This window comes from Ctenopharyngodon idella, chromosome 16 (assembly GCF_019924925.1).
Source record: "Ctenopharyngodon idella isolate HZGC_01 chromosome 16, HZGC01, whole genome shotgun sequence".
In the NCBI taxonomy this organism is placed as follows: Eukaryota; Metazoa; Chordata; class Actinopteri; order Cypriniformes; family Xenocyprididae; genus Ctenopharyngodon; species Ctenopharyngodon idella.
The window spans coordinates 21,232,955-21,243,967 of NC_067235.1; the positions used below are offsets into that span (position 1 = coordinate 21,232,955).

The 11,013-nt window shown below is 34.8% G+C and overlaps 1 protein-coding gene across 1 annotated transcript in view; it reads left to right on the forward strand.

Moving 5' to 3' along the window:
• snap91a (synaptosome associated protein 91a) overlaps positions 1 to 9,978 on the forward strand; it is a 53,260-nt gene extending 43,282 nt beyond the window's left edge. The window contains exons 20-29 of the mRNA XM_051865255.1: positions 1,099 to 1,206; positions 1,778 to 1,849; positions 2,560 to 2,742; positions 4,809 to 5,045; positions 5,129 to 5,153; positions 5,423 to 5,516; positions 5,595 to 5,681; positions 5,779 to 5,886; positions 8,171 to 8,265; positions 8,349 to 9,978. Of these exons, the coding sequence (XP_051721215.1) occupies positions 1,099 to 1,206; positions 1,778 to 1,849; positions 2,560 to 2,742; positions 4,809 to 5,045; positions 5,129 to 5,153; positions 5,423 to 5,516; positions 5,595 to 5,681; positions 5,779 to 5,886; positions 8,171 to 8,257 (1,001 nt within the window). The 3' untranslated portion in view covers positions 8,258 to 8,265; positions 8,349 to 9,978. The remainder of the gene's footprint in view (positions 1 to 1,098; positions 1,207 to 1,777; positions 1,850 to 2,559; positions 2,743 to 4,808; positions 5,046 to 5,128; positions 5,154 to 5,422; positions 5,517 to 5,594; positions 5,682 to 5,778; positions 5,887 to 8,170; positions 8,266 to 8,348) is intronic.
• The last annotated feature ends 1,035 nt before the right edge of the window (positions 9,979 to 11,013 follow it).

Below are 11,013 nucleotides of genomic sequence, written 5' to 3' on the forward strand. Positions count from 1 at the left end.
AGCATCTCTGTAGTGGTCTGTAGTGGTCTATTTATAAAGTTATAAATAAATAATAATACATCTAATAATTTAATCTAATCTAAAATTAATAATACATTTATGAATATATAACTAGGTATGTATCATTAAGGATTATTATATTTTCATGATACTTAAAGGAATATTTTTTTAAATTTTAATATTCTCGCATTTACCTTCATTTTTTTCTTTTTTAAAAACCAAATTACTTTCCTTTTTCGGTATAACAAGAAAATAAATAATCTGAAGACTATTTTCCATGATTTTTTAAAGCATTTAAAGGGATAGTTTGCCCAAAAATGAAAATCCTGTCATTTTTTTTTTTTAGCCTCAGGTTGTTCCAAACCTGTATGAATTTCTTTCTTCTGCTGAACACACAAAAAAAAGGTATTTTGAAGAATATGGGTAGCCAAACAGTTGATGGACCCCACTGACTTCCATAATATGAAAAAAATACTATGGAAGTCAATGGGGTCCATCAACATTAGTTTTCATTTTTGGGTGAGCTCTCCCTTTAAGCATTAATTTTCTGAATTTCCTTGTCCTCTTAGTGAATGAATCATTCTTTTTTTTTCTTTTTTGAGTCAGATCTTTTCAGTGATTTGAATCGAGTCAATGATTTGATCACAGCAGTAAAGAGGAAGATTAACAGTGAATAATGACTTAAATTTCAGTCCGTTTCTCTTAAAAATCTATCAAATGACTTCAACAGGCTTGAAATATAGTGCATGAGTATTTTTTTTTTTTTAATTTTATGGTGCTTTTACATTATTTTTTGAAAGTTGAAAGGTTCAATAAACATTCAATGTTAGTAAAAAAATACCAGACCAGCACAGTCTTAAGAAATTGTCCTTGTGTGTTCCACGAAAGAATGAAAGTCATGCAGGTTTAACATGACACAATGGTGAGTAGATAATGACAGAATCTTCATTTTTGGGTGATTTATCCCTTTGATTTAGTATTGTATTTAGTTAATGTTCTTCAGTACAGTTCTACTTTCACAGTTACACATTAAACTGCTAGTATTAGCAATAAAGTTAGCAACAAAGTCACCCCATATTCTCTCTCTTTCTCATATAGACTCATTTGTTGCTCCAGCTGTTGCTCCAGTGGCTCCTACACCTGCTGCTCCAGCTGCTCCTGTCTCCCCTCCTAAAGCCGAGCCTGTACCCGTGCTGGACCTGCTTGGTGTGTCCCCTAAACTCTCTCATAAAAACACCCATCTAGAAGACCAAAGGAAGTGCTTAAATATTGAGATATTCATATTCAAAGGCTTCCACTGCAGTGTAACCCAGTGAATTATGATCATGTTTTTGCATCTGACTACACAACGTTGGTGTCGAGCTTGTTCAAGTTCATTTTCATAGCATAGACATTTAAATTTATAAACTGGTAAGTATACACCAGCTGTTTCATAACCCAGTTTTTCAGTCATAGTAGTGGGTAGTTTCTGCTGTTTGTTTTGTCAGTTTTGTGAGCAGATGATAACCTTGAGAAGAGAGACATTTGTTTGGTGTGTGAGTTTAGTGTATTTGCATGCTGTGCCGTCATGTGTATACATTGTAAGTGTGGGAAGATACACAGAACGCACATCTATGTGTCGGTGTTTGTTACGGTGTGTTTATGTGTTTGTGTGGGCCTGTTGTATGATCTCGGCTCACTCTCTCCATCTGCCCCTCTCTCAGTGTATGCAGCTTTAAGGCTGACTAATGCTTCTCCTCCTTCATGCTGCACTGTGGGACATCTGTCTCTGGAACAGACACATTTGGCGACACTACTGGAGAGTCCCAGTCCATTGCTCCCGGAGCACCATCCGGTGACCTGCTTGGAGGTAGGGTCACGAATCTTAAATAGGAAAACTTTCATTTTTGGTTGATGATGAAATAGAGAAGCTAGAATTAGCACTGCTGTTCTATTTATGTTATGCAGTTTATTCTTAATAAATCAATAATAAATAAACAAACAAATAAATAAATTATAGTAATTAATAATAAAAATTGATTATAATCATAAAATAATAGTTCTTATCATTGTTTTTGTTGTTAAATGTATAATTTTACCTAATAATTATAATAGTAATAATAATAAAACACTAAGATTAATTATTTTTCTATAAACTAATGCTAACAGGTTAATTAATGTTACTTTTTCAGTAAAACTTGTAACCTAAATTGTAACCTAAACTAATGCTAAATGCCAAAGCACACACATGACAAAATTACTAAAGCATATTCTAAAATTTTATATATATATATATATATATATATATTATTTTTTTAAATAAAAACTATAATAGTATATAAATAATACTAAAATAATGCTGCATGTCAGCAGTGGTCTTAGTCTTTTGGACCCCACTGTATATTAAATTATAGATAAATTTAATCTGTTGATAGTCTTAGTTAGAATACATAGTTAGTTGAGAAACACCATGTGTTGATGTTACTTTTACGCTGAACCATAATGAATTATTAAGACCTTTTTTTAAAATTCTAAAAATGTGTGTTGTGGATTTGGCATTTCACCTGTTGATGTCTGCAGGGTTGATTTCACCGGTCACCCCCACGGTCACACCAACCCCAGCAGCAGTGCCAGCCTCAGCCCCAGCTGACCTGCTGGAGTCGGGTTTTGATGCCTTTGGCACTTCGCCGGTGTCTGTCACACCAGCGGCTGCTGACAGCGCCCCTGCCACCGTAGCGCCCTCTGGTGGCTTTGATACGTCAGGTGAGAAATCTAATTATATATGTTCCCCAGGTGTTTTGAACAGATTATTATTACACTCTCACGTTAAACATAGGTAATTACCTTTTTGCCAAAACTTTTTATTTTCTCTTGAACACAGCGTGGCATTTTTCAAGCTTGCTTGCTTCTCAGCACACTTCCGTCTTGCATGAGCACTTCTGTATCTGCTGACCTTCTTAAATAACACAGAGAGGATGTGGCAGTGCTTATAAAATGCATTCTCCCTGTGCCTTTTCTCCTTTTTCGTTTCCTTTTGTGTTCTGTCTGTTCTTGCTCTCTTACTATAGTACTGCTTTTCTCAACTTCATCATCTGTCCCATTCTTCTGTCATGTCTCTCTCTCTCTGCACTTTGTTTCTGATAACTCTCTCCTTGCACACTGATCTGGCTCATTGCTTGCTCCTGCTGTGCGATTGGTGAGTTGGCGAGAGAACTCAGGGCTTTGCGGCATGTATCGCTGTACCCGATCACGCCAAAGGGTTTGGGAGGTTTGAATGCGTTTGTTCTTCCACTGCACACCCTCTACCCTTTGAACTTTTTGTGCAGTTTTTCCCTGCTCGCCCACATTACATATCTTGAGCATTACTGATTTAAGTGAATTGCCTGCCGTAGTGTTGTTGGTACTGTACCAGAATACTTTTTCATAAAAGGTGCACTAGGTACTTAGTGTTTTTGGACTTCATACTGATGCCTATGAGCCTGAAACTTGTTTTAAGAAAAAGCAAAAGCTTTCAGATAATTTGTCATTGTAGAAACACACTTTTCATAGTTGTATGTGACAGTCAGTGTTACTTTTTTTTACACACTTGTTGTTCTAGTCATAGTATTATTTCTTTTTTTTTTTTAATGGAAATGTCCTTGACATGTTTCATCATGACATATTCATTCATTTTAGTCCATTCAGCTATTATGTAATTTTTGTTAATGTAAATAACACATATGCAAAATGACAAGAAAGTCTGTAACAGACCAAACTTTAACTACATTTTCTAGCTTTTTGTAAACATTTTTTGATTGTCAAACTAATAAAAGATTATTAACATAAAATATAATGTGAAAACTATTGTGAGCTCCTGAAATAATCATTTCAGCATATAATGAGGATACTGAAGTTTTAGCTACTTTATAAATGTGTTGTGAAATCTACATGCTTTTCTAGGGTGTACATTTACTATTATTAGTAAGTAGTATTTTTAAAAAGTATGGATGTCATTTTAAGCTTAAAAAAAATACTTGGTGCACCTTAAAAATTTTTGAAGACCCCAAACCTTTCCTTTAGGGTTAAAGTTTTGGGTCATTGACTGGGAGGTGTTGGATCTCAGCCCATCTCCTCATCCGGTACAATTAGTTCTGCAGTGAGGATATTTTCGTTAGTGCCTGACATGATGCATCCAACCATGCTGTAATGCAATGAAAATCCTGTGTATAAAGATGTACTGATGTGTGTTGCCAGTTTTTGGCTTCCCAATGCATGTAGTAATGGATGCAATTTGAATACCTCATGAATGTTATGATAAATGTGTGGATCTCAGTTTTTGTTTTTAAATATATATGCACTATCGTTCAAAAGTTTGGAGTCAGAAAGATTCGTATTTTTAAGAAATGAATACTTTTATTAATTTTTTGAGCACCAAATCAGCATATTCCTTTTCATTTTTGATTTCTAAAGGATCATGTGACACTGAAGACTGGAGTAATTGCTGCTGAAAATTCAGCTTTGCCATCACAGGAATAAAATACATTTTAAAATGTATTACAATAGAAAACAGTTTTTTTGAAGTATAATAATATTTCACATTATTACTGCTTTTACTGTATTTTAGATCAAATAAATCCATTATTGGTGAGCATAAGAGACTTATAAAACATTAAAAAAAAACGTACAGACCCCAAACTTTTGAACGGTATTGTATATTTTATTTTATCGTTTTTGTCGTTTGTTTTACTTCTGTACTGTTACAGTACATCTGCCTTGGTATATTATGGGATTGCTGACAAGTTGCTGACATGTTGACTATATTAACCCACTCTTTTCTATGTCAATGCCAGTGTTTGACGGATTAGGAGACCTTCTGATGCCAGCCATAACACCTCAGAGCACAGGCGGGACCCCTATGTCTGCAACAAGCATGCCGTTGGCACCTGGAATTGTGCCCACTGTTGGGCCGACAATGGCTCCGGCCATGGTCCCTGCAATGGCACCGACAATGGCACCCGTACCAGCTGCCCAACCAATCAAACCTATTGGAGGAGACTTGGACACTTCACTCGCCAATCTGGTCGGAAGTATGTATGAAACAATTATGGACTTTATTCCGTTTTTCCCATGATGCCAGCTCAATCTTTTCTGGTTTCTTCTTCTCTTGTAGACTTGGGAGTGGGAAGCCAAAAGAAGTAAGTTCAGTGTCTGTTGCAGCAAGTCTCTAGGTGCATGTTGTTTCAGGAACACCTATTAATCTTGTCACTTATCCGTAATGTCTGTTTGTGAGCATGAATTGCTCAGCCTGACCAGTATTGACAATTCATTTGGACTGTTATGGCAGCTTGATTGATTCACACTCCATTGGAGCACAATTTAATCATGTTCACTTTGTGTGGCCCTAGAGCGGTGTTTATGAATGATTTACACATTATGCTTGCTGACAGCTATTTGTTTTGCACAGGGACAACCAGTGGAATGAGAAGAAGCTGACAGGAGGAGCTAACTGGACCCCTCAGGTCGCCCCTTCTAGCTGGGGCACACCTGGTGCTCAGATGGTAGCGGCTGCTTCTTTCTTAAACACATAAAAATGTTTCTTTATTGTATTATCGTCTTACTGTTTTGATTGTGTTTAGTCTGGCTCCGCCCCTGGAGCCCCAGGAGCTGCCGCCCCACCTGGAGCAATGGCACCACCCATGGGAGCACAGCCTGGCTTTGGCATGGTGAGAAACTACTTTTTAAAATGTTGAAAAATCTCTGTATTTTGCACTTACTGTATGCACTTATGGATGGATATTTTACTTGTAATTTTTTACTCAGCCCCCAGCAGCAGGAGGTCCCATAATGCCCCAGCCCATGATGATGGGTCAGCCCATGATGAGACCACCATTTACAGGGCCAGCAGCAACAGGAACACCCGGAGCACCAGTAAAGAACATACACAAAATCACATGCAAACATTGTTAAAGTCGACATGAAATGGAAGTTGCAGTAGTCATTTCTTCCCTATATGCGAGTGAAACGACTTATCGAACAAGAAAAAAATGTAGGGCGGCACTTGATTTTGTCTATTGAGAATTGGGTCATAGTTTGACCTTATGTGAGTGACAAGTTGTCCTGCCCTTGCGCCCGTAAACACATCATCAGAGGAGAGATGAGATGAGGGAGGGGAAGTTATTTTGATGAAAGATTACAAGGGCACATACTGCAATAATCCATTAAAAAAAAAAAAAAAGAATTGTCAGTTTTGATTTAATGGTGACTTAATCTCATCAATGAAATGTTGGAAATATTTGTAAATAAAGTTTTTTTTTTTTTAGTTTGTCTATGATAATGAAGAAGAGGTGAAGAAAAATGTTCATCATGACTATTATTTTTGGAAATCATGTTTTCACATGTTTTATTAATATTTAAATTTATATAACATTGTTGGAATATATATATATATTTTTTTAATTTTATACTTTCTTGTCAAATAAAATGTTATTTTTACTGACTAAAATGAATGATAGACTATAGACTAAAACATAGACTAAAAGATATTTTCATCATTTTCATCATATTTTCAAAATTAACACTATACACGCACACTGTATACTGTAAATAAACTGTTATAAACTGTTTAACTGTAAAAGTAAAATGTTTCAAACAGATTAAGAATTATAAATAACAACAGGTAGCACTTTACAATAAGGTCTCATTATTTAACGTTAGTTAATGCATTAAAACTAAGATTAACAATGAGCAATAGCTACACTTGTTACAGAAGGTATTATTTTTTGTTAATGTTAGTTAAAAAATACAACGGATCATTGTTAGTTTTAGCTCAGGTCCATTAAATAATAATTACAACTTTTGATTTTAGAAATGTTATTAAACATTAACTAAAAAATTAACATTAACTAAGATTAATAAAAACTATTTTAAATGCTAATAAATGCTATAATAAAAGTATTTTTCATTGTCAGCTAATGAAGCCTTATGTCACTAAGTGTTACATAACAATAACAAATAATCAGAAAATTGTAGTCCATATTAAAATATAAAATTGTTTAAGTTTAAAAACAAATAGCCTATTAAGTCTTTAAGTATTAAGTATTAGGTGCTGTGATGAGCAACATTGCGAATACAAAAAAACGGAATGGCTGTTTGAAACAATTTAAACACTGTAGTAGTGCAGCTGCTTTGTTTACAGGGTTTCCGGGGTAACCGCTGCATTCTGCTGTTCCATCAGCGCCCTCTGCTGTCAGAGAGTAAACGTGCACTTTCATTCAGCGCATCTCCTTCACTCGTTCCGCCATGTGCTTCTCATGCACGTTGGTCTTGTTTACATCAGTGTGTGTGTCCCTTTGTGCATTTTATACGGTCGATGGGTAAAGTATTCTTAAAATGTAATAAAAAAATGTGAACAATTCGTAATAAATAATTATTCACAGTATTTTTAAGTGCCCACGATAACAATATCGTGCATATTCATTATCGTGATATATCGAATTACCGAATATCGGCACGTCTAGTTCGAATGGCGCAAAAGACCACCTACTCTCCGCCTACTGACCTAATGCGTAAACATTATGAGAAGCGCGCTAGCCAGATGGGATTTAAACTTTGTCGGCTGAAGACCTAAGTTTGGTTTGAAGACGAAAAATGTACCAAACACAATGTTCTCTCACCATTCCTGATTTCTAACACACACTTACCTCGTTCGGCATGGTCTGGCGGCTATCAAAGCAGAAACGAAAGCTGCTGCTCTGTGTTTTTCTGTCGTCTCCGGGCGCATTCATTTATAAATTGCGAAAGCTTATTTTGTCCATTAGATCAAAAGATCTGAGGGGAAAAATAACATACATTTACCCACCCATAGACCCTCCCCTTAAAGAAATCAGGACAGAATTGGTTGAAAGTAAACAAAAGAGACGGATTAAAATACCAGGTGTAAATGGGTATGTGTCTGCCTCATCTACTTGAGATCCGATTGACCAAAAAGCATCTTAATACCAGGTGTAAACAGGGCCTAAGATTTTTTTTAAATGTTCTTGAAAGAAGTCTCTTGTTCTCACCAAGGCTGCATCAAAAATACAGTAAAACAGTAAAAATTGTGAAAAATAATTACATTTACATTTAAAATACATTTTTTTATCTTCATTTATTTTAATATCTAATTTATTCCTGTGATTACAAAGCTAATTTTTCAGCACTTTTACTTTCTCAGTTGTCTCCAGGACCAGCTGCTCAGAGCCCTAAAAAACCTCCCACCAAGGACCCACTTGCAGATCTCAACATCAAGGACTTCTTATAACTTTCCAGGTATCATTATCTTACTAGTGACTTCTGAAATGAGGCACCAAATCACTTAGTAAGATGACATTTTCTCCGTGCTCTATTTGCAGTATTTGTTTTCTCAAAGACTGAGCTCCAGTGAGACAGGTCAGCTGTCTGTTTACACCTCCAGACGCCAGAGGAGCCTGCAGCTAGATATCCACTGACCCCGCCCCTCCAGCCCAAACCCCGCCCACTCTGCCCCACCTAAGCATTCCTGTGTCATGTTGTAGCACAAACTGTGAAGTGAATCGTAGAGAAAACAAGCAGAAAAATGAAGATGTGCTTATTTCGATGTTATCCTTTGTTTTGAACGAAACCGAATAAAATGATTAAAAAAAAAAAAACACACACACACAAATGAAAATGAAATATTAAAAAAGATTCTTATGTATGTCAACTTTTTCCAGTGTTTAAGTCCGAAATGAATGATGTGTGTGTGTTGATCCCACTTTAATTCTGGTTCCTCTGGGACTTCCCTTTTGGGGTCAGAGGTCCTAAACAGGTTGTTCAAGCGCTTTCTGTTGTATGTTAGTTTTGGAGCAGTGTGTATCATTTGCAGAAAGTACTGTGTATATTATCCTCATTGATGAAAAGGTCTCTCCTCTGCTCAAATTTTTATCTGTGGATAACTTATTGATGTGAACCTGGTAATCGGATTATAAGAAATGCTATTGTCATCTCCCATCATCAACTGACTTATTTGTTTACAAATATAAATATATGAAATATAAATATATATGAGTTATGTATAAATGAATAACATATCTAGGCTCCTCTATAACCTCTTGGTGATTACATGTAACTTTTGTATTTTAACTCATATTATTTTTCATATATATATTTTTTTGAATCTTTAGTTTGAGTTGTTTTAATTGTCAATGCGTTGTCAGTTCACTGTTTACATGGATATCCCAAGAACCTTGAGGTTAACCTTTATGGATATCCTCAGCAAATTTGGACTTTAATTCCACTTAATCTCAGTGCTACAAATCTCAGATGATCTCTGAGAAAGGCCTTTTGCAGTATCTTAAAATAAATATGTACAGCAAATTGTTCAACTGGTGATGTTTCCAAAAAAAAAAAAAAAAAAGCCCCCAAGATTTCACAGTTGTATAGTCAGTGGAATGCTGTGTTTGAGTCTCATAGTTACTTGTGCTTGTATGAAATCCAAACTGAAGCTGGTACATGTAGTGTTATTTTGTATAATTGTAAAAGAACCCGTTCACATGTTTGGTTCTCAGTCTTACCCTCTCATACTACATTATGAACCCTGACCCTTGTTTGTTATACGTAACGGTTAATTCATACTCCCTCTGTTGGTGCGTGGTGGTACTGTAGTTTGCACAGCAAAATGAAGTGAGGAGGAGATATAAGAAAATAACTGATTTCATAGATAATAGGGCGTAGGTTAACTAGCAGTGATAGACTCTTAGATCTTTGTCAAAGCTTTCAGGAGGTCACTGTTAAACAGTGTTACAGAAAGGTCAGACTGACAGCCCTGAATCGACGAGCCTCTGTAACTCACTTTCTGTTAGATCTCTCATGGAAATGACTAAGGCAGATCTTCGGATCTCTCTTTTGCAATTCTCTGTTCCCTTGAAAGAAATTTTATTTTGATTTATTGATTCATATTTGACACCCCTACATAGTGCATGTAAGCCCTTTGAGATGCAATAAACACTGATGGGAAGAATTGCCCACCTGTGTCCCCCTGTGTCTGTTTTCACAAGGAGAGCTCTATATCAACATAGAAAAATAAAGAAAAAGTGACTAACATTATCCAGTCATTTTTTAAGCTGCAACATTTAAGGTATATGCTCCTGGGTTTAAAAATTTGCATTTTTAAATATATTTTAATATAATAAATAATTTAATAATAATAATTAGTGCTGTCGAATTAATTAATTGCATCTAACATAAAAGTTTGTGTGTTTGTATGTGTGTATATATATATATATATACACAAACTTGTTAGATGCAATTGATTTGTCTGCACTAATAATAAAAATATAATATATAATATAAAATTTAAATGTTATATATATATATATATATATATATATATATATATATACATACATATATATATATATATATATATATATATATATATACCACCAATTATAAAAAAAAAAATTGTATTTAAAAAATCTTATGTATAGAGAAATAATGAGCAATGATCAATAAGCAAAAATCTAAAATTAAAAGCAAACTTGGAAAAACTAAATGTTAGATTATGTAAGCTTGATGGAAAAATGGACACTATTTTTTCCTCTTAGACCAATACAAATCTCAGTTTATTTGGTCCTTAATAACAAAGATTTAGAAAAAGTTGTACAAAAAAAGAAAAATTATGCAATCCGATTTTGAAAAATCAATTTTATATTAAGATTTTCGATTTATATTTCCTATCAAGCTGCATTGCTTTTCTCTTTATCATAATTACAATGATATGTATCATCAATTATATCTAAATTTAAATAACCCTGTGTTTTTTTTAAAAGAACAACATGATCATATGAAACTCATAATACAAGCCTTATTAAATACATACTTACAGTTCTACAGTAGGCTGTTACTCTGACAGGTCCTCAGATGCTTTATATTTAAAAATTAAATTAGCACCAAAAGTCAACAAGGGCATCTGAAAATGAAGCTAAAACCTCCAACTAACTGCCTGCAATGTGATACAAAAGGCAGAAACAACTGTAAATGAACGCCCATGAAGACAGG